This window comes from Aquila chrysaetos, chromosome Z (assembly GCF_900496995.4).
Source record: "Aquila chrysaetos chrysaetos chromosome Z, bAquChr1.4, whole genome shotgun sequence".
NCBI lineage: Eukaryota > Metazoa > Chordata > Aves > Accipitriformes > Accipitridae > Aquila > Aquila chrysaetos.
In genome coordinates, this window is record NC_044030.1 from 31,793,520 (window position 1) to 31,816,686 (window position 23,167).

Consider the following 23,167-nt stretch of genomic DNA (forward strand, 5'->3'; position numbering starts at 1 on the left):
TCTAGTTTTCCTTTTACTGGCAGTATTTTTGTAATGCAAAACAAGATACTGAAGGGTAAAAGCACTGAAGATAGCAGGAGTAATAGAAGAAGAAGAAAATCCCCAGCAAAACAGATCTCCAAACACTTAAAAAACAAAAGAGAAAGAGAGTGAGAGGAGCAGAGAAAGGTGTCTGTACTGCTACAAGAGTGTAACTGAATGTTCTAATATGGTTGCATTAATAAGCATGAAAACTAACTTTCATCTGAAATAAGAGTACAAGTCATCAATCTTTCAAAGTCTGGAGGGGAATCTAAAACCTGGACATCTCAGAACAGGAGGAGGAAAGGAAGGAGGGTTGGTACTGAACGGAAGAGGACTGCATTAAATAACATTGGCATTATGAGGCAAAACAGAATAAATTTAGGAGATGCCACGATTCAGGTTGCTTGGGTAACTGGAACTGGAACTGTAGTGGGTAATGATGACACTGTCTTCTTACAATCACTTGTTACAGAGCAAAGCCTCAGTTAGTGCACAGTGTGGATCCTGCTCATGAAGATGGCAGCCTCTGGGTGTTGCAGGAATGGCTCCATGCTTTAGAGCAGCATCCTATCCAGATTCTTGAAGTGAGTGCAGAACTATTATCACTGTGAGTGTTTTTTGGATTTACATGGAATCATAACTTTTTAGAGCAGTTCAGAGGTTTACTATGGTCAGTTTTCATGCTTTATTCCTACCCACAGATTTCTTTCTGATATCCCAACCGGTACAGGCTTAGATATGATAAATTTGGCTCTTCTTCAGTTTTCCTACTCTGAGGGCTATGGTTGCATACATTGTCAATCACATGGGGTTGTATGGAGCAGAATATGAATTCAACTGGCCCCATCAGCTTTGGGGTAAGAAGTGTTTCAGTGCAGGAGAAATGCTCTTCCATAGTCATGCAACCTGATTTATTGGGCCAAACGTTGTTCTGACTTGCCATATGCCATCTGACATCAGGTGCATTAAATGGAGCAAGAGACAGGACAGAACTGGCTCCTCACCATCAGGAAGAGATGCAATTAAGGCAAACAACATCTAGCCCTTCCCTGGTTGGTCATAAGCCTAATTAAAGTAGCAGAACGTCCAATCAGGAATGTATTTTTATGCCATGATTTGGGTTTTTTAATTTTATTTTTAAATCATGGACATTCTTATTTTGGGGCATATATTGCATTGATAATAGGTCTAAAGTATGCTACAGGTTTTGGAAGCTGGAGCTGTTCCTCCATTACAGGTTATTCCACCTGCCATATAAAAAGAAACACAGAATTAGAGGTACAGTCATAAAAGTCCTTCTCAGTCATTACAGGAGGTTTTTAGCATTTTTAAGTTATCCAGTGATCAATGTAGGTCATACCTATAGTACCCATATCTAGAGCTGTCTACTGTGCAAAGTAATCATACATGTAAGACTGCTTGGAAAGAGTGTTTACAGTTAGTAGGAACCTTCCTCACTTAAATACTGATTACTTGGGAAAAATTCTTCACAAGTTTTCCAAATCACAGATAAAATACTTACTTTTGATATTTTAAGTTAATTACTATGAATTAAACTGAGATAAGACATCTAGATGGCTCTAGTAATTTCTACACTGTGTCAGTTGAGGAATGTCACCCCATGGGCTGTTGGGATTTTGGTCCAGTTTGGAACAAAAGGAGACTTCAGATGTAGACTCTGTGGAGTAGAGGCACCAAGTTCTGACGGATGTTTCCTCAGACACTTGGAAGAGGCCAGGAGAGCGTTCTGCTTCCACCTTTCTGAGAGTCAAACAAATCCTCAGGCTATCAAGCAAGATTTCACCCAATGGCCACTGTAGCTGATGGATTTCAGTGGTACCCAGGCTGGGCCCACAGAAGAAGAAAAATGGATTTGGCCAAAATAAGTACTACTACTACTAATAATGCTTGCTTCTAGGTAGTACCTAATCTGGGCTAGAAATGGGATGAACTGTAATTCCTCAACTGTTCCCCCTAGGAGTGTGTTAGCTTGTCTTAACTTCTGCTTCATGATCCTTGGGACAGAACATTGACCACAGCCCCTGTGTACAACGGGATGTCTCCCTGCTCTTTTCCAGGGACATACGTATACCGCAAAGGACTGTCTGCTGTCCCCAGCTGCATGGGCACTTGTGCTGAATGTAGTTTCACTGGTTTCTCAGGCACTAGCTCCTGGGCATTTGAGCAGGTGGCCTTTTTGACTGCCTGTCATGGTGTCAGGTTTGAAGACAACCTGTCTTCAACCTTGCCAGTGGAGCAAGACTGAGGAAACTTGTTCTGGGCTTTTGACTCTGCCATGTCAGCAAAGCTTTCTGCAGATCTAGGAGAGCATCACATAAGCATGTTTTTGAGTTAGGAATGAAAAGCTACATATTGTTTCTGACCTTTCTTTGCAGCCATCTTCTCTTCCTCTTTTTTCTTCTCTTCCTCCAGAGCTTTCATTTTTGCATCATACTCATCAGCACGGGTCTTCCACTCGTTTCTGTTGTTCAGCAGCCCATCAAGCATAGGCTGAATTTCCTCGTGGAAACGTGAAAATTCCTAATGAAAACACACCTGTCAGTGCAATGCAGCGCAGAGGCAGTGCTTGTCCATCATACCCTAGGACAGATCCCGACACCTCACCTCCCAGGCTGGCTCATGCAGGGAAAGCATTATTGGCACAAAGAGGGACCATGCTGCAATACTCCAGAGAGAGGGAGCTGTTGTCTCCTCTACTTGTCCCTCTCACCCTGACTGGTGTTGCTGCACCGGGACTCACTCACCTCAGATTTGAACCACTGTTGAGAAGGATGGGGTGTGCAAGGGTGCGCTTGGCTTACCTTATAGACAAACGTGCACACAAAATCGATGAAACCCACTTGAAGCTTCGGAAGCTCAGCAGCTTTCCTCCTGTCCATCATGGGCTGTGGGAGGACACAAGTTCACCATGATTTATGAGAACACTTCACGGAAAGACACACCTCTATTTTTTCCCCAAATTGCCTTGTTGTGCCAGCCTGGCTGTTCTGCCATGCTGTTGGTAAAGGCTGTCCATCACAGCCCTCTTCCTCTGCTGCAGAGGAGTGAAGTGGGCTCATTTCCTTTGCCATTTTAGCAGAAATTTTAGAGAGCTGTTTCAGTGTCTGTGGATGGGGAGTAGTACAGGGAGTTTTTGCCCTTGCACCTCTCAACCAGATACCTGAGAGAAGGTTCATGTTATAAAGTGCTGAAGACGTTTTCAATTCTCTAAAACATAACTGAACATGAAATTATATTCTTACATGGCCTTGCTGCTTACTATATCATTTGTGATGCCTCTGTGGGTATAGGGCGTGTATGAAAGTCTACTTAACGAAAACCCAAATCACATAGTTGGAGGCTGCATTAAGGAATGACTCTTGGCTCTTTCAATGGCAAATGTAAGTATTTGTTACTATAACAGAAAAAATATGTTCAACCCCACTGCTTTAACGCATTTCCATTTACCAGAAATAATTTCTGGACTCTATGAAGTTTGTGTTTGTAGTTTTTCTCTTTATCGGAAACTGTGCTTTCCTCTACGATGTATGTAATTAATTTTCCTTTTTTCTGTAAGGGACCAACACAAAGTCTCCAGGGGGACAGTCACTCCATGCTGGTTCACAGCCATTGGGACCCATCTAACTATATAAAGAGCTGGACAAGAGGCTCTGTCACAGAGGGTCTTCCCTAGCTGAGTACCCACTTTTCCAATTGATTTTGGCAGGCATGGTGATTTCAGGAAGACTCACAATGCTCTGAGAGCAGCATTGCTTGTAGTAAGTCTCTGCTGAGACTTGCTATCTGAACTGAACTGTCTGGCTCTCACATGGTACTTACAATAGGCTGTTGCTGAAGGACGCTTATTTCTAAGTCTCCTTGCTCCCAGAACTCAGCTGCTACCAGGAGAGCTACCTACATTGCCACGGAGGGAAAAAGAAAAGTTAGCACTGACTTCAGCTTTACAACTTGATGTGCTTCAGGTCTCCACCATGAAGCAAATCTCACTTCTAGCCCCTCTGTCACTTTGTGTCCAACCCCAGCCCCAGCCTTTCTCCTGGGAAGGGCAGCAGTGGCAGTGGAAGTGCAGCCATGTAGTGACAGCTCAACAACCTTATTGAACTGGAGCTCATTAGCCCACTGCTCAGCTATTAAGAAACACTTCCAGTGTGTCTTCCTCAAGGATTTGCCTCTTGGTCACAGTTGTGGCTGCCTATTATGATTTTCTCAGCTGTCCTTTCTCCATGCTGAACAGGAAAGTGGGGTTTATTTCTTTTATCCTCCTTTAAATTGTAATGTTTCCTACTTAGCAACTGCTCAAGTACAGTTCAGGAAGGAACTCCTGAAGGAAATCAAACAACTGAGCAAACAGCAGGTATTGCTGTAAAAACAAAAGCAGCCATACATTACATGCAAAAAACCTCAATGTAACCAAAGCAGCTAAATACTTGGGTTTTCTTCTTTTCTTTTTTGGTAAACATGAATTTTCTACAGAATTCACAACTACAATCTTAAAGATTGCTTTATCCATCAAAACCATATTTATTCTAAAGTCCTTTTGGTAGTTTTGGTAGGAGACTTTGATTCAGCTTCTAGCAGCTTAGGAAATTGCATTACTTTGAAGTATAAGCTAGAAAAATCTAACTCTATATCAAGCACCTGACCTTACTCTGGACTTCCCAAGGCTTTGTGATTGCTGACAAATCACAGGCAGTCATCATCATGGCCCTAAAAACAGGAAAGAAATTAGTTTCTTCTCTACAGCCTGCACCCTATCCCTTGCAGGCTCAGGATGCTCATGCCCCAATACTGTGCCAGGTATCCCCCAGTCCCTGCTGAAGTGATAGATAAAGACAGACAGGTTGCTGTAACAGCCTTGGATCTGACTGGGACACTCATCAAGGATTGCTCTCTTGATTAAAATGGATTTATGCTAGGGAACTGCTTGCTTCTGGCACTAGGATGTTTGCTGCTTTAGTCATTGCTGGGCTGAACTTCTTGACTTTACAGTAACATCGCTGGCTCCCTCATGGAGGTGTAGCAGCGCAGACTGCAGTGAGGTGGTGGGTGCACTTCATTGCCAGTGCAAAGCATCCTGCAAAGCACCTGTGCAGTCACAACAACAGCATTGTGCAACTCAGGTTGGTTGCCACTGGGAAGAACAGCTCATGAACTGGATTCCTGTAGATCTGTCATTGCAGACTGCCCCTGCTTGTGGGGTGCAGGGTGGTCTGGTAGGAGTATATGGCTAGAAGGGATCCTGCATCTCGTTACGAGTATATGACCAGAAGGACACTCCAAAAGCAGTGACTTATCGGGATGAAGAACCACTTTAAGCTTTTTTCCCCTGCTTTTCCAGAAGATCACATTTGAGTGGACAGTAATGTATCACACGCTGATTTTGCACTCAGTGCAGCACAAGGCATGGTGTGGAGCTCTCACCAGGTGACCACATCTCTCACCTTTCCAGAGCCAATTACTCACATTACAACCTCTTTCTTTGTTGTCTCCAGGGATAGGTATTCAGTCCAGGCAGTCATGCTATCGTATGTCTTGGACTCATCAACAATCTTTTGAAACATTGTTCTCTTTCTTTGAGGGGAAGAAAGAAAAAAGAAAAAGCTCAAAACCAAGCAAACAAGTGTGTTAAAAACAGATGGCTGATCCTGGTATTGATAACCCTTCCAGAAGGATTTCTAGATATTGTTGTCCTGGCATTTAGGTCCTCAAGGAAGCCCCCAACAAAACCAGGCACCATCACCTGCTTCTCTTAAGTAGGGGAAACTATTGTAAACGACTTAAAAATAAGTATAGTGGTGAGACATGAACAGGAACTTGAAAGTATGAGCTACTGCAAGTCATGTCAGCCGAGAAATGCTTCCACCTTTGTTGGCAGAAAGCTACTGGCTTTATATACTTAGTCTGGCATTGTTAACCTTATTTATATACCTAAATATATGTAGGAAATTTGGCGGAGGTGTTTATGCACAATGCACCCATGTTTTGAGTGGTGTGAAATCCAGAAAAATCTGCTGTTTCAATGCTAGCAGAGCATTTAGGCCAGATCCACAAAGTGACTTGTGTACATGTTCTGTCCATATCATTTTGCCTGGGTCTGATCTCAACCAAGCCTTCACTTGCAGACCATGGACCAAGGAGGGCAAAGACTGGCTTGTTCCCACCTGGTAAGGAAGTAGTGGTATCTGCTCCCATACAGCCACCCGACATCTGGAGTAAGAGGACTGGGTATTGCACTCTCCCTCGTATTCCTCTCTTGTGGACTGTTTATATTTTGCATAATCTTTCTTCAGTGCAAAACACAGAAGCAGTCTCTGGTCTCAGCACTGTATTTTGAAAGCACATTTTGAAAGCTCCTTGCTAATTAGGAAGTCATATGTTGTTGAAGTCCAGCTTTATGTCCCAGGAAGCCAGTGCATGCTGCTCCAAGATGTTTGGCATTTTGGGCTTTTGGGTGTGAAATAGACTATGACCTGGATATTCACCTACAATGGACCATTTGTTATTTGGGTTATGCTGCTCACCCAGAGAAGTTACGTAGCCCTGGCCACGCCATTCACCATTTATGAGTATATTTAGTGCTGAAGTGCTAAGTAAAAAAAAAAATCAGACTTCTCTTTCTGTAAGGGGATCATATAGCACAGCCTTGTTGGAAATAAAGGGTTAAAAATTCACGTATGTAATCTAATGAGTAAAAGTTAAAAATTCTTTTCAACAATTTGAGCTCACCCCACCAGCTCTGATGTCAGTATTAAAGGGAGCCTCCCAAAGGCAGTGTCTGTGAAGAGGATTGCTGCACGGGGAAGCTCTCAGAGCAAAGCATCTCGTTTTGCCTTTGTAAAGTACCAGCTGCTTTCTGCCCTTCACACACAGTGTACGTGACTGACTTACTTGAAGTAGAGTGCCAGGTCTGTTGCTATAATGGCAATTTCCATCAGGTGAATCATGTGCTCATGCTGTCTGCGGTTGAGGTTCTGACATATATTCAGCGACTGAAAAGCAAAGGAAATGGAGCTGCAAAATCCAAGCGCTGTGGTGTTGTGAGTTCCTTGCCACCTCTCTTTCTTGAATGAGCTCACCTTTTTTTTTTTTTAATAGATTTAGCTTGCTCCCCTAAGGTGCAAGGGTTGTGAGCCCCGTCCACCATATGTTGGTGCCTAGCCTCCCCTTTTGTTCCCTGAACATGGTCAGTGTCCTGAAACTTGTTGCACAGCATGTGCCCAAACCCTGTCCCCTGGACCCAGTGTGAATTTGTCTGAAATGAAAAGTTAGCTGGGGGAGTGTGTCAGCGTTGGCCCTGTCAGTAGGGCTACAGGAGGACAATCCTGTATTTAACATACTCCTATGGGGATAACGGTATGTCTTCTGAGGAAACCAAGTCATGCATTTAGGAAGCCCATGCGTTTTGGTACTGAGTGAACATAGAGTACTTGAGGAGTGAGGCAGCTGCAGTTTCTCAGGTATCCAAACCAGAGAAAGGTCTTGTGCTAAGCTGACAGCTCTGTTTTTGCTGAAAAACTTCCCTGAAAGTAAATTATTCATGTCCTTACATTACAGTTCATTACCAACCTCTTCAGAGAGCAAGAATTTTCCAAATTCCAAGTGATGTCTCTCTAAAATTGAGGATCCGTGAAGTTTAGCTAAAGGATTTTGAGATCTGGTTGCATACAGGAAAAATTAAAGATGTTAGTGCAGCACTTAAAAATAGAAAGGTGTCCCATTTTATGTTTAATTTTGTCAAACAAAGAAGTTCATCTCATTTGAAAAGGCTTAAGAGTAATATTTTTAATAGCTAATGACATCAGTCTAGTAAAAGACTTTTGTGACACAGCTTATAACTATTTGGACACTGTATAAAACAGTCTTCCCACTACAAATTTCACCCAAAATGTTTTTTATGACTGGACTGTTGTTACCCAGCATAGTAAGCTTGTTTCATTCCTGAATAAATACATGTTGATATCTAGTCATAGGAACAGAAAAACCAGCAGTCCTTGGACACTTTCCTAGCTGAAAAGCAAGACCCTCTTGTGCCCAGCCAGCTTCACTTGCATGTTTCAAAAGCTCCAGAAAACAGTAAGAAAGTATAACCAGCAAGCATTGCGGAAGAGCTGTGATCTGACATTACTTTAAGTGAGCAACAGTGACTTGACCAATCAATGAAATCATGCAACTGTTTTTCTGTAGCTAGTAACTACCTACTGAGAGCAGCACTCTCACACTCATAGGTGCTTTGTTTCTGCAGGTGGTGAGGACAGTGCCATGCATGGTGCTTTCTCCATAGATACCTTCCAGGAAAAAGTAGGCTTCTTATGTCCAGGATGCTCCTGGTGGCACCCTGAGCCTCCTGTCATGCTCAGGACACTAGATGCCTGTGCTGCACTTGTTCCACCCTGTAATGGTAATGTAGTGTTTCTTTAACCAAAGGAGGTTTGCTAGGAGTTAACGAAAGCCCCAGAGAGCACTGCAAAATTTCAGTTTCCACACTGACCAAAGCATAAGCTCAAATGCTGTAGCAAGCCAAAAAACAAGGTTATTTGCAAAAGAAGGTTGTTACCTCTGTGTATAAAACAGAGCTGTACTGGAGTTTGGTGTGATCACAGCCTGATCCCGCTCCACACGAGAGCAAGAGTAAATGGTTTGAAGTGGTAGGAAAGTGCTTACTTCATTTGATAAAGGTTGTTGGTTCCCCTGTGGTCAATATCGTGGCACAGAGCAGCAGTTACCATTGCAAGGGCTTCAAGGTCTGAGTAATAACGCTTCAGTTTGCCAGTCTGGAGGGTGAGAATTTGCATGACATCTGTCAGTGTCTCTTGCAGGAAAGGGTACTGAACTGTGACTGCTATGTGCTGGGGATCTCCTCACTGAAACAGTCCAGGAGAACTGAAAATACTTGTGAAGCTAAATGCAATACATGGTACACTTAGGTTAAAATGGGAAAGCAGCTGGGAACGAAACATTTCAGACTCAGTTAGGCATGCATGTTGTGCATATGTGCTCCATGCCCACCTGCAATGCTGGCTACCCACTGCTACAGCTGCCTTGTGCCCTAGGGACAGGTCCTCACAAGCACCTCTCCAGTCACTGGACACAAAGTAATTTGCGAAGGGGCTCTGCTTCTTTCTGAGCAGCGAGGCCTCCAAGCTGAATTGACCAAAGGATCATCCAGGAGTGTTAGGCATAATTCTGTTGCCAGCTGTGTGGGCCAGACCATCTGCACTGGGTCCTGGTGCTGGTCCATCCCTAGTGTGGAGCAGCAGTATGACACCTGTTTTTCTTGTTGGGGCACCTGTTGGCCCGAGAGCCTGTGAGAAACGGCACTTGCCACATTCATACTAGTGATAGACTTACACCTGTACCTGTCCTGCCTGGAAATGGAAAGTGTGAGGTTGTCTCCATCTCAGCCAGCTAACTTCATTCTGGCTCTTACTGTCAGAAACCACTGGAGGAAGGGAAGTCCTGTAGTTTCTCTCCCCTACCCTGTAGAAGGATTTAATCTGGAGGCTATTCAACACCACACACATCTGTACCCAAGAGAATTAAAGCACTCCATTCATTGGGCAGTATTGGCTGCGACTTTAAGTGTAACACAAGGATTGTCACTTAAGGCAAATGGAGACCTTATTTAGCAGGACCTGTGCCAGGAGTGACAAACTCTTATCCTACACCAGGATTCAAAGGGAGCCCTGCATATCTCCAGGGCACAACAGAAGACCTCTTGTAAATAAAGCCATACCACAGAATTAACTGGGGTGGTGTTACCTTACCATCAGGAGAGTGAACATCGTCTGCGCGACGTTGAAGCCATGGCGCCAGTTGTGGTAAGTTATTTTCCGATAGCCTTTGCTGACTGAGTACACAAACCTTACCAGAACCTACAAATTGGAGAAGAGGATGTTAGTTTGTGTGATGAAGCTCCTGCCTGTTGCTCTTGCAATAAAGACCATGTACAGAAGTCATGGATGAGTTTCAGACAAAGTCTACAGAGATGGCCCCAGAAAGGAATCGGAAGCTGTAATACCATCAGGCTTCACTGATGGTGTTGTTATAGTTAAGCCCAGTGGTGAGCTAAAAGGGACACTAAAATATAGCTCTCTGCTTTCTAATTTTTTTTTTTTTTTTTTTTTAAGAAAAATAAAATCACAGAGGTGTCTGTGGCGGAAAGAAGAAACAGCAATGTCTAGAGGAAAAGAGATTTCATCCTACTGTTTGTGAATTTATTGAATTTCTGTGTTTCTCTATGTTATCACTCGTAAGATTTGTCCCTCCCATGTCTTGCGATTTACTAATACTGATAGCTGATCCCTCTCTTCAAGAGATATGGCTCCATAGATGGAGAGATGGGTAGTGTTTATATCACCTAAATAATTACAATATCGGGCATTAAATAGCAAACTATTTTTCACCTCTACATTCTACTTCTCTACGTGTGCTACCTCTTGCAGCTATATAGGTTTTCTCATCAGAGAGCAAATTAATCATGGATGAATTTTCATTTTTTAAAATCTCTGCTGCTTAGCGTGGCAGCAAAGAATGACTGCTTTTCACACTTGTATCAGGGGTTAGTTGTTCCAAAGCAGATATTTTGAATACTTTTTGACATTGACATGCTATAAGTAAGAAGCACAATAGTAATTCCCGTTCAGTACACTTCGCTTCCTTCCTACTTCCCAGCCTGCCTTTCCAGGGTGAAAACTCTTCCTGCAGTTACCTCCAGATCCCACTAGATGGAAATAAGCTTCACATGATGAGCTGAGAAATCCCTTGGGGAGCAGCAGAGCTGCAGAAACGAAATGCTAGTTTCACACGTCCTGCAGCGGTTTGAACTGTGGCAAAAGCCGTGAACTTGCACATCAGGGGCTATGGGGGTCCTTGTGCCCACAGGGTCACACCGCTCCTGTCGCCAGCAGTCAGGAAGTTGGTACCAACTGCACCAAATGAAGTCACGTCCGTGTTTGCAGGGGGAAGAAAAGCGGAGGGACCTGCCAGTGTGGGTTTCAGTGTATGTTGGCTGAAAGCTATAGGGTACATACTATATAGCAAACGAAACGTGCATATGAGTATGCACTTCCCTGTGTTGCGCCTGGAAACTGTTTTTACACTGTGGCTGTGAGTGGCATTAGACGCAGCAAGGGCAAGCAATTTTTTGCAGGGTGTAACCCCCATCTGTATAGACCCAACAGCAAACCCACAGCTGCAGCAGACAGTGCAGAGCAGAAGAGGCCAGCTTCATGCTCCAAACCCGCATGTAGGGACCAGGGGCTTTGAGAGGGGGTCCCTGCCCTCAGCGGGGTGAGGGGGGTCAGGACACATGCCCCTCTCCCTGCAAGCCCCTGTGAACCCAGACCTCCAGCCACTCCATGAGCTGTGCAGGGCATGCATGGGTACCTCAGCCACACAGCGTCTGCTGGCCATCCAAGATGGGAGTCCCTACGTGTTGCCAGCTCCTACCTCCTGTGGGATCTGGAACTTTTTCACCACGCCGAGCTCGTAGTACATCTGAATGCCGCACTTCACCAGCTCCAGCTCAGTGCAGTCAAAATCAGAGAACCTGAACTCATAGATTTCAAACTTGGTGGGCCCCGGGAGTTCTTCTTTCTGGAAGAGAGGTAGGATGGTTTGTTGCTGTGCTACTTATGCCATCCCTAGAAACACCTGGAATGGGTTTTCCCTAATAGAAATTTATCAGTCTGATGCTGCTAGGAACTTTACCTCTTAGAATATAACACATAAATAGACTGAAATGCAGCTTTTCATGATAACCCCATTAGTGGGGGAAGAGGGAGGGCATTTTTGGTCAAGTGCAAGAAATATTGCTTGTTTTCTGTTAAGCACTTTTCTTGTTGATTTGATGTAGTTTGACAGGTCTTACAAGGGAAGACTTACAGCCCTCCATATTTACTCCAGAGAAGAACGTGCGTGACAAGTCAAGGTGGCTGATGTGTTTCCAGAGGGACTTTGAACCCCTTGAGATAAAGTGGCAGAGAGCAGGTACTCCCCAGAAGATGGGGAAGGCATTCGCTGCCACCTGATAGTAATAACCTCAAACTCACAAAGCAGAGGAGGGCAGGGTATGCTTTGCCTTAGCCCTTCACCAAGTGCCCTGTCGATGTGTACCACTGTGCCAACACTGGGAAATCTTCCCTGCGTGCACTCAGGCAATATTTGTTTGCCAGGGCTGTCCATTCGAGTGGTACATTGCTCTTACCAGGATGCTTGCCAGCTCCTCTTCCTCACACTCGCTTGGCTCTTTCCCCAGCTTTTCTCTTGTTGGCTGCAAAGAGCATGGATGTGTTAAACTGACAACCAAACCCCAATGGACTTTGCACTGTGCAGCTTTGGGGCAATCTAGGGCAGCTCTCATATGCAAATTGTGTTTCCTTTCTGGACCTTACTTCTATTTCCGGTCTTTCAACCCATTCTTCCTGGTAAAAATGTTCTCCCTCTCCTTGATTTGGGTTTGTATTTCCCCCACTTGCAAATGTCCCCCTAGAGCCAGTGTCCCAGCTGGGTCCTCTAACTCCACATCCTCTGCACTAAGGAGGTCTTGGGGACATAAATCAGCTCCTCTTCCACCCCTCCAGCCCTGCCCCGAGTAGCACCTGCGTGAGCCCACCTCCAGGGCTGGCTTTGCTGAGGAAATTAGAAAGGACACAGCGTGGCAACGTGCCGAGGTGGAGGGCAGACCACAGAGCCAAAACAAAGACTTGTTCTGCTGTGCAGTAACTGGGGCCCAGGTGTTACCTCCACATGATGGTGGCTGGAAGCATTTCTGTGGGATGGGAGACCTATGTCTGTGCCATATGTCACAGGCCAGGCAGGCCAGTACACCTGGGGGTGTGCTGCACGTTGCAAGGCATTACCAGAATTTCCTGTATTTCATCCTTGTCACATTTCACATGGTAAAGCACCATATCCTGAGCAATGTCCTTCCGGTTCTCCAGCTTGTTCATCTTATCATATGTGTCTGTGTTGAGTACAGACCAACCCAGGAACTGTGTCAAGGACTTGGTGAGGGGAAAAGAAGGAAATGGTGAAATAAACAAAACATCTGTTCCTCAAAGACACAGAAATATAACACTGCATGATATACTTTTAGAGAAACACAAGCTCCACTTTGGCCACAAGTCTAGCAATGAGCAACTGTGTGTTTGCTCCCAACCTCTACCTGCTCCTCAGCACAGCAGCTCCCCAGCTGTTGAATCTGCCTAGGCCTCCAGAGCATCCATGCTGTGGAGGTTCGAGGACCCTCTGTCCAGTTCAGCATATGGAAAGCTATTTCTGTGTTGTTGCAAGTGTCACCATGCCTGTGGAAAGGCTGGTGTCACAATGGTGACAGCAGGTCAGGAACCCTTGTATCAAGGGAGAGCAAGGTGGTCTCATCACCTTTCACATATGTTTACTCACACGTGGTGTTTGCTCTCAACTTGTTTGCTGTCCAGCAGCCAATTCAAACTGATTTTTTTTTTGGCAGTCTTTTTGATTAATAAGAAAAGTCTGTTTCAGCAAATGTTCTGATTGATAACAGATGCCAAGAGCTGAATGCCTATATTGGATTGAAACTAGCATAGCAGCGTTTCTAAGCAGCAAGCTGCTGTTGGTAGATTCGATACTGGCCACCCTTTGTATCTTAGCTACACAGATAATTCCTGTGTAATTTCTCGAGGGAGTTGCCCAGCCAGTGTGAGCCAGCTGTCATGTATGTGAACACAGGTCAGAATGGTCATGTTAGAATATGATAACTGCTTATGGCTAGGTGTCCAATCCAAGAATGCTGAAAAAAAATGATGTGAACACAGCTGGGTTTCTAAGACAAAAAAAAACCCCAGTATTTCATATAGTTGCTTTCAAAACTTTCAAGCTGATGCATAGCACCTCTATAAGCAACAAAGAAACTTACTTAGCTGCAAAAGACTGGGGGATGCTTTGCCCTTGTACAATGAGCAATAGTGACCTCTCTCAACCATATGAACTACTTCCAGCCGCAGCAAGAAACTATACCTCCATGAGAGTCTCATCCTGTTCATCAAACGGTTTCCCATCTTTTCTGTTATAAAATGTGACAACGCCAACAATTTCTTCCCTTTTGTTGACTATTGGCATGGAGAGAACGTTTTTGATAGTCCATCCTGATTCATCTAGAGGACCTTCCTTGAAGCAACAGCAAGCAGAAAGAAACCATATACTTAATGTGTTTTCTAAATACATCAGCACTCCTGTTTTACATCAAGACTACAGGCTAAAGAAATATTTACATGCCTAATATTGACTCTAAATTACATTTCTGCAAACAAAGTAGAATCCTTGATGGGACTGGAAGTTTTCACGGTACCTGAAAGTTAAACATCTCATCTGCAGCAGCATTCATAATGTTGCAAATCTAGGGGATCACACAAAAGAAAAAGTTTTACAATATGGGCAATGAGAAGTTTAAATACCAAAACAAAAAACTGAATTGATGAGAAAGCAGCATTAGTATGACTTCATCTCAGAAAGCCTTGCTGAAGCATAAGCTAAGTACTTACAAATCCACTTTCAGCCACATAGGTTGGCAGTCCAGTAACTAGTGCCCAGTGATCTGGGGTAGGATTTCTGAATGAAAGAAAAATGCATAAGGGAAATTAAGGATATATGTTTACTGAAGAACAATCATGGAGCTGAAATGTATCCAGCTGATTGCACAATCCATGTTTACATGCTTCACTCTCTAGTTACTAAACAGTCATGTTACTTTCAAAGGACCCCTGCGTGCGAGCAAAAATTTTTCACCTAAGTAAATACTTTTCCTGCAAAGATTCAATACAGAATAACTCATAAAATATCATAGCCTGCAGAGATGTAAGTCGTTCCTGGGCGTGGGGGCCATGTTTCAGACCTTCAGCACAGAGAAAGATAAAAGGAAGTTCCCAGCTAAGAGTGTCTGCCAGCCTGAACTTTTGAACACTGCTGTACCTGAGCAATGGGGGCCTTTCTTGCAGCACTTATGCTGATGCAAAGTGGTGTGACCAGAACTGGGCAAAACTCCTGTCATGTCAGATTTGTCCGGGGTGCCCAAGGCTCCTCTGAAAAATTCAGTGGCAAGAAGAGAGGGTGGTTTTCAGGAAAAGGAAGTCTCAACGTGGCATCAAGAGAGGAGGAAAGGCCAGAGGTAGCCTTGAGATGGGGTCAGTGACGGGAGGATAAAAGAGAAGCAAGTAAGCTGGAAGACAGGCAGGCTAGCAGGACTGACCGTGAGAGGTCGGGAGGGTAGCAGAGGGGTGAGGGGCAGGGCTGGGACAGCAGGTGCCTCAACACAAGGGCAACCTGGATGGGCTCACCCACTGACACAGAGAAGGCACCAAGCAGGAGTGATGCCTCAGCCTAGCAAGGAGAGTGCCAAAACTGCAGACAGTCAAGGCAGTTCACTTCTGCGTCTAAAAAGAATCGCTGGTTGCAGTGACTTCTGGAGCCTGACTTGCAAGCCAGGATCCCAATACCCTGGAGAAAATCTTTGTGCCACAGAAATGTGAGTCAAAGCACCAACTTAATTCTGGCTCTCTTACTCAGTCTTCTATTGGTCCTTTGCATATCTCCTCTTGAATGTCTTTAAATCATGGGGAACCTTGGTTTTAGCTACACTTCATGTCAGTACCTAACATACAGAAACTGGGCACTTACGGGATGACTTTAATGTCTTCTTTTCCATGTAATATATAATCGATGACCTTGTAGAAGACTATTTCCTACAAATAAAAAGAGTGGTGTTAAAAGTAGTGGTGTGTCAATCCAGCCAGACAGGAAAGAGTTTAAGAAATCTGGTTCTCACATACTCGGCCATCGGGGGTGCGAGGTCCTGAGTAGGGGGGAACTTCTCCCAGCTGGACTGGCCACAGGTCAAAAAATTCCTGGTTTTAAAATGAAAGAAGTATTTTTAGAGTAGAAAAGTGCATTCTGTTTTGAACCTCAAAGTAACCAGTGCTCTACCATGCTGGTTTTGCTACTGTGTAAACAAGGCATGAAATAATACGACTAGGAAGCAGAATGGTATATCTAAATCGGGAAGTGTCAGGTGCACTATAGGGCTGTATATAGTCATATACTGCCTATACACAGGATGCTGCTTCAGTCAGTGAACAGCACAGGCTGTATTCACAGAGCAAACGGCTATGTCAATATTTTACGTGTTCTTCATTTTCCAGAGTGTGGCCATAGAGCTGATCTACTACTTGCTAGCTTGCTAAAGTGAAAGAATTTTTTTGTTTGTTTTTCCTAGGCTACATTATAATGCTGATGAAAGTGTCTTTAGCACACTAATGATCTTTTAATACACCTCTTCACAAGACAGCTTGCTATGAAGGCTCTGGCAACGTGGTGGACATCAAAGTTCATGGTAGCCTCAGCCAGCCTGGCCACGGAATAAAGCAGGGCTCCAATGACAAGAATGCTGTGTAACTCCCACATAAAGCTTGCCAAAGGTGCAAACAATCAGGCCAAATCAGAGCTGCACAGGTAACTTAGCTTCTGTCAGCCTATTTTTATGAAGCCAAATTTCACCAAAAAGCCTGGATAACATGCACATGGATGAGTCCTTGAGGAAGGTGGCTGCTTTGTTGTTGGGAATTTCCACAGGTGTCTCACTATACTTCTAATAACCACAAACTTTGTGAGGCTGTGCTTACGGTGTAGACTTTGACCAGGATTGACACAGTCAGACATGTTTGCCCTTCCTTTGTCTTCCCAGCCTCTGGTTCCTTCAACAGTCCCATTCCAGTGATAAGGTCTTCCCTTTCCCTCTCTTTTCTTTATCCCAAGCTCTTTATTTGCACAATGGAATAAAAAAATGCCAAGCAAAGCAAGAATAATGACTCAAAGCTAGATTGCACTTTGGCTGCCCCAGTAAAACTTATCATCTCCACACATCACCCCTCAGTGGATTGCAGCAACACAGAAAGCTGTACAACACACATATGAAGAATGCTTACCTTCTGCTTCGTCATGTCCAGGAGACCTACTGAGTACCGGTCACAGTTCAGGTATGCTCTCACTGTGTAAAAAGCTTTGTGGAACTGCCTCTCGATGTCTGTCAGTTCCTCAAAAACCTTATTAGCCGACCACAACAGCACCTGCAGGATAAAATCCAAATGTAAGCATAGCCTCTTCTTGAGAGCTGGGCTTCCCAAATGTGTTTAGAGTACCAAGGAAACAATTGGGGTTTTATACTACAGTTCCTGAAAAGTGCAATAGCAACCTATACTGCAAAATGTAAAAGCATTGCTTATTCACACTGGGAATTCTTAGAGGAAGATGCACTCTGAGGAAGACTCAGGTCATCGTGGAGTGCTATGTAAAAGTCCAGTCTTACAAATATAGCTCAAAAAAGTAGTAGTGCTAGATAAAGAGATGGCCCCACTTACATTTTATACTCATAAGTAAAATCTTGCATCCAAAACCAGTTAACACCAAAAGTGTTGTAAATTCCAGAGGCTGGAGTTGGAAATACCCAAATTAACACTTTCCTCAAAGCCTTTGCACAGCTGCTTTGCGTGCACATCAGCCTATGGTCCTTTTCCCCATCCTGCACCCTGCAGGTGTACACTTAAGAAAGCTGTTGCTCTTAGGCTCTTTCATTTGTAAAAATGAAGGTTATGCAGTGGATTAGGCAAGTATTTCTGGTGGCACAAGGAGGATCTTTGTGGGCCTAATGAAGAACTTAATTTTCTCTGAAATGGTAAGAAAGCCATCTATGCAATTGCCTAGCTTAGCTAGTGCGTGTGTGCCTGTATGTTCTTTGCTTTCTGAGCCCAGGAGACATGAGGAGCAGTGCTTCAGAAGCACTGAGAGCTGCTACCTGAAGCTGACTGGACCTGTGGTTTGAACAAGAAGTACCATTACGTGGCCACGGTCATGAAATGTATGTCTCACCTCTTCACTGGGCACTAGTAGATATTTCTGACAATTCTGAGCTGCACTGGTCTTTGTTTCTAACCCATAAATTGGGACAACTGTGCCACTCCTATAAAGTCTGAGATGTTCAACGTCACTGGCCTCCGAACATCCTTTGGATAGTATAGTGGTGTTGTCATACAATCCGTTAAAGGAAAATGAGCAACGGTTTATTTTTGGCATTTTACATCATGCAATAAATAATGCTGAAATCCACAAACCCAGTGAGGAGGATGGAAAGAAACACCTGAAGAATGGTCATTTCATGGAATGATGTAAAGGAGTTGGGCAAAATGCGTTATAAGGTCTTCTGATAAGACTCTTACACGGTATCTAAGCACAAGCAGACTGAACTGTCTTTGCACAAACCAATTTACTTACAGTATTCCCCCAGTCTTTGCAGTTGGGATTTGCAATATTGAAATCCTAGACCACCTCTGAGAATGTCATTTACTCACTCTGTACTTTGGTACTTTTAAGTCTAACACAATGAACCATATTAACTCTCGCAAAGACCTTTAGGTCTAGATGGCCAAAGATCTTCCAGTTGAACTATTGGTAGAACTAGCAGTGTGTCTTGCATCTCGTTCTCACTTTCCTCCCTTTCTGTGGGACTTGCTGATGCAGCAGTGATATGTGAACACAGAACTCCTGGGTTCAGCCCCAGACGAGAGCACCCTGTGGGAGACATTAGGCCTTCCACTTCTTGGGTCTCCACTTTATCTTCTAGCACCTTCCTTACCTCCTGCAGTCCTACTGCTAAACCCTCAACAGTTGTTTTTTTACTCTGCATTTTCACTCTTACCTGGCCTCTTCGAGTCTCACAATTGTGAAGATAACTCAAGTGATAAATTTTCAAGTTCAAGGAGGCAAAATTCAAGTACTTCAGAAAAAGCTGAAAAGGCAAACAATGAGATTGAGCTGAATGTAGTAGCAGCCTCGTGTATACTGGATTTCATAACACGCCTTTAGCAACGTCATTGTAATTCCCCTGGATAAATGCTTTGCTTTGCACTGGTGTGAGATGAGGCTTATCTCACTGTAACTTCTCTGAAAGATTTCTGAGATAAGTATACTCATAATAAGCCTCTTCTGTTAGAGGGTGAGTCCCCTGTGGGGAAATCTGCACCAGTGGAGCTTCACCAAATCACACAACCCTAGTGTAGAAAAGTCTGTGTTACGTGGCAAAAGCGACAACTGCTTGATAGAAACTGAGCTACTGACCACTTACTGTTTCATCAGAGCTGGTGAAGTGTGGGCCGTTCAGCTTATTAATAGCCACAATGACAGCAACTAAATCTTTGCCATTCAAGATGGGTGTTGCAAGGATGCTTTTCGTAGTGTAGTTGGTGAGCTCATCAACAAATGGACTGAACTGGGCACACTGTTCAATAGAGAATTTACAAATTAAGCTTTTTCCACAACATCTGTAGTCTTAAAACCAAGTTAAAGCACAGCTTCTCAAAGTAAGCTGCCTAAAGAAAGTTTTGCTTAAAAAATTATTGAGGGAGAGAAATTAATTAGCAGAAAATTGGACAATGTACAGGTGATAAAACTAGCAACAAGAGAACTGGCTGTGGCTTCTGACTGCAACACATGCACTTTTTCACTTTCTGCAAAGATCTTGCAAATCATAAGCTTTAACATGTCAAACTCTGTCAGAACAAGGAGGGTCTCCACTGGTCATGCTCAGATCACTGACATCCTTCATAGCACCTCCTCCAACCTTTCCTCTGACTTCTCATTAACGCTGTGAAGTGGGTACAGCCAGTTACCATGCAGCACTATGTAGCTACAGCTTATAGACCAGTGCTGTCTGGTACAGTCACTGGGAAGTTCACTCACCCTCATTTTTCTTTTGCTTTTGCCTGGGCCCTGAATCTGCTGTCAGCTTGCAGCCTCCATGAAGCCATCTACGCCTGTTTCTCTTGAAAAGGTTCTGTCAGGTATTTCCTCCCACATTGCTGGGCCTTTGTGCATGGGATGGTAGATGGCAGGGAAGGTATCCCAATGGAGGATGCAGCTGGCACCAGTGGTGCATGGTTCCTGGCACTCTCCCCCTGTCCCTGAGAGCAACCCATCTCCTTCTGCCCCAGGATCATTCTGGCAGCAGTTGCAATGTGCAGATAGCACTGTTACGGACTGGGCTGCACAGGGAGTCGCCCATGAGGGAATCACCATTCAAACCACTGGGAGAGTGCTAGGTCATGCTGTAGGGGCAGTCCAAAGGGAACGCATCCAGTTGTTCCTTATGTGAATGTCACTGTCCTGCTATTGCAAAAGAAAACAAAGCAGAGAAAGGGTAGTGCAGGGAAGGCAGGTGGTCCATCACCTCGCCTGCACAGGGCCTTATTGACACCATCATCACCTGTCAACAGGGAGTGCAGGGATGGTCCTACTGACCCAAGATATTCTCTCTGCTCAGCTGAATAACTTGTCAGCTACAAGTCCTTCTAGTTGTGTTAGAAAAAGGCCCAAAGGTCTGATCAGATTCAGAAGGGTGCACCAGAAAGAATAATCAGTCTCTAATAGGTCTTCTCCCCATACCTCCCCCACTGCTGGCCTTCCCTGCCAATGGGGTAGACCAAGCACTTAGTCTCTGGGTCTCCTTCAAAGGAATTGCATTATGGCAATGCCCGAAAGCACTAGAGTTGGAGAGTAGTACTTGGCTCACAGCACTGAAATCCTTCCATATTCTTGGAGAAATGTCTGAAGCCAGAAAGATTTAAAAAGTTTAAGTCACATTCTTATGCTCCCCCCCACCTGCCTGCCCCCCAAAAAAAGGTTGCAAAACCACATCAATGTCTCAGTACGTTCTGTGGAGGACAAGGAAGTTTTGCTGAAGCATTTGGATATGCTCGTATTGAGCAAAAAATGGATGGATAAACAGATGGTCTCTTTGTAACTAGCAAACAATAGATAGAGTAATCCCAAATGCCATAATTGGGTCACATGGATTTTAGTTTTATACCTATGATTAGAACAAGCCGATTGTTATTGCTGCCATTCAGGTTCACGTGATTCAACCCAGGAGTATGGGGGGTAAATATTGTCATGAAGGCACAAAAATAAAACACTAAAATTCCTTGGATCCCTCCTGGTATCACAGTGTGCAGTGTTTGCTGAAAGAGTTTTTTTGGTCAAAGTTTGTCTCTTGCTGCTTGTGATGAAGATCACTTGTACACAGATTGCAGTTAACCCACCTGCTCTGAGGTCCACTCCCTCTGGTTGATAAAAATGCCTCTAAATGCCCTTGGCACAAGCTTCATCAGACAGCAAACATTTTCAAATGTCATGTGTGGTAGAAAACCCTTTCTGGATATGTCTCTCTTTGCCAATTACTTATGGAATATAAATGTATGTGGAAAACTTCATGTCCATTCAGTGCAGATCTGACTGTACTGCACTCTCTCTTCTCTGCTGGACTAGATGTGAGTTTGTTGTTTGTTGTTTTTTTTTTAATTAGACAGGCAAGGTGTGACAGTGCACTTGTTTGCAGGCGTTAACACCTAGTGTAATTAATGTACTTAGCTTCATCTCACTCCATAAATGAAATTGGAAGCAACTTGCTACTGGTGGTTTGGTTTCCACTACACAGCTATTATACCACACGAGGTTTGACCAAGCACCAAGATGCCCTGCTACCTCTTGACCCCTTTGTACTAGTAAGCATGTGAGCCTTTCTTCTACCAAATGAATGAATAAATGGCAAACCTACCTCACTGACATCCTTGATGTTCATGGTTTTCTTGGTTTGTGCAACATAGCCCACAATGCCTATGTCCAGTGGATAGACAATCTCGCAGTCTGGGGAGACCAGGCATTCCTCCAGGGTGCTTCCCTCTTGGATGTTGAAAAGCCTTGTTGCCAGTTCAGGCGTGCCATTTCTCTGCCTGTACATGAAAAGACTACAACGGTCAGCGTGAATAAGGGACCTGATTCTTCTCAAGGTCTTGAAAACAACTTTCTCCATGTTGATGCTTTCTTGCATGTCTTGGATCAACTCAAAAAGGATTTCACCCTCATTGCTATCCCAGGACTCTGTTCTTAGTTTCTTCTCAAAGTACTGCTTTGCAAAAGTAGGGTTGCCATCAAGAAACTTCTCCACGTCGTCTTCACTAATGCTCATTGTGAATGCCCTGGGTTTTCTGGCAGGTAGTAGTCCAAAGATCTGGCCTATGCAAACAGCACTCTAATTTCCAATGTAGTTCCTAAATTTTTGTAATAGAAGATGTTGCTTCTAGAATGACCAAGGGTGAGGTAACGCTGCAAAGAGAGCTTGTCATCAGGAAGAGGTATTCCTTTATAGTGCCGAAGGTGAGTCTGTGGGAGGACAGATCTTCTCAACCAAACAGATTAGATGACCTCTACAAGAGCTTTGGGTCAACTTTCTTCTTCTTAATCTATATGCAAACAAAAACTGAGTACTCACTCACAATATCTGAAAACACTCTCCTTTCTCTTGATAAGCAGAACACTTACTGAAACAGTTATATTGAGGCAGCAGCAACAGGGAAGAAGTGCATCTCCTAACATTGAAATAAGCTCTTTAAAGTCTAATTAAATATATACTGCTTGGGCCTAATCCTTGGCTAACAAGGTGAGCATCTTATTATTTCTGCTCTCCCAGCTCCCTGCAGTAGTAGGAAGTGCAACCTTCACAAAAGAGCACAGTGGTCAGAACAAAAATAGTGAGGTAACGCTGCTCTTTCAGGGCTCCCTCTACTATTGCGTGGTTCTTTATCTGCTGCTGTAAAGTCTGTTCTCAAATGGAAGCACCAATCCTGAATGCTTTAGTCCATGATTTGAACTTAATTTGCAAGGTCTGAGGCCTTTTCTTCTTGCTAGTAAGAACCAGGAGAGGAAAACATGCCTTTTAGTAGCATCCCTTTAGGAAGGAGTCTGGAGAGCTTCAGGTTGCAGTGTCTGGGTTGAAACACTCTGAGGAATCATGGGAAGCCCTGCAGACACAAAAAAAAACCCAAAACACCCAGGAAGGTAGAAAAATTTCCCTCATCACTATCAGTGGAGAAAGGGTAGGAATTATGGCTGTGAGGGACAGAAGTTGTTCCACATCGATGAAGCCACCAAGCTGTGCAAACAGCAGGCGAGGGTCAGCGTCATGCTGGGAAGCAAAATGTCACAGAGGCCACTACTCTTCAGGGAAATTAAACAATGCACAAGAGTTTTTGTCAGTGGGGAA

The 23,167-nt window shown here is 44.1% G+C and overlaps 1 protein-coding gene across 1 annotated transcript; it reads right to left on the bottom strand.

Moving 5' to 3' along the window:
- PDE6B (phosphodiesterase 6B) lies at nt 1–22,505 on the bottom strand. The gene is made up of 22 exons (XM_030005205.1): nt 21,683–22,505; nt 19,196–19,348; nt 18,770–18,859; nt 17,004–17,144; nt 15,852–15,926; nt 15,700–15,764; nt 14,568–14,634; nt 14,375–14,422; nt 14,044–14,193; nt 12,906–13,049; nt 12,251–12,316; nt 11,494–11,640; nt 9,810–9,917; nt 8,707–8,816; nt 7,612–7,699; nt 6,934–7,034; nt 5,509–5,616; nt 4,689–4,752; nt 3,865–3,939; nt 2,847–2,930; nt 2,409–2,565; nt 1–1,271 (listed from the first exon to the last, which is right to left on the bottom strand). Exons 1-22 carry the CDS (start codon nt 22,091–22,093, stop codon nt 1,213–1,215), a joined length of 2,511 nt encoding a protein of 836 aa, XP_029861065.1. The 5' UTR covers nt 22,094–22,505; the 3' UTR covers nt 1–1,212.
- Between the last annotated feature and the right edge of the window lie 662 nt (nt 22,506–23,167).

Excerpts from the sequence above, each read along its gene's own strand:
- PDE6B (XM_030005205.1), bottom strand. The coding sequence starts at position 22,093 with ATGAGCATTAGTGAAGACGACGTGGAGAAGTTTCTTGATGGCAACCCT. Across the intron at positions 4,753-5,508 it reads ACAAAGAAAGAGGTTGTAAT|GGCCATGATGATGACTGCCT; the intron begins GTGAGTAATTGG and ends TCCTGTTTTTAG. Across the intron at positions 1,272-2,408 it reads GAAGATGGCTGCAAAGAAAG|GTGGAATAACCTGTAATGGA; the intron begins GTCAGAAACAAT and ends TTTATATGGCAG.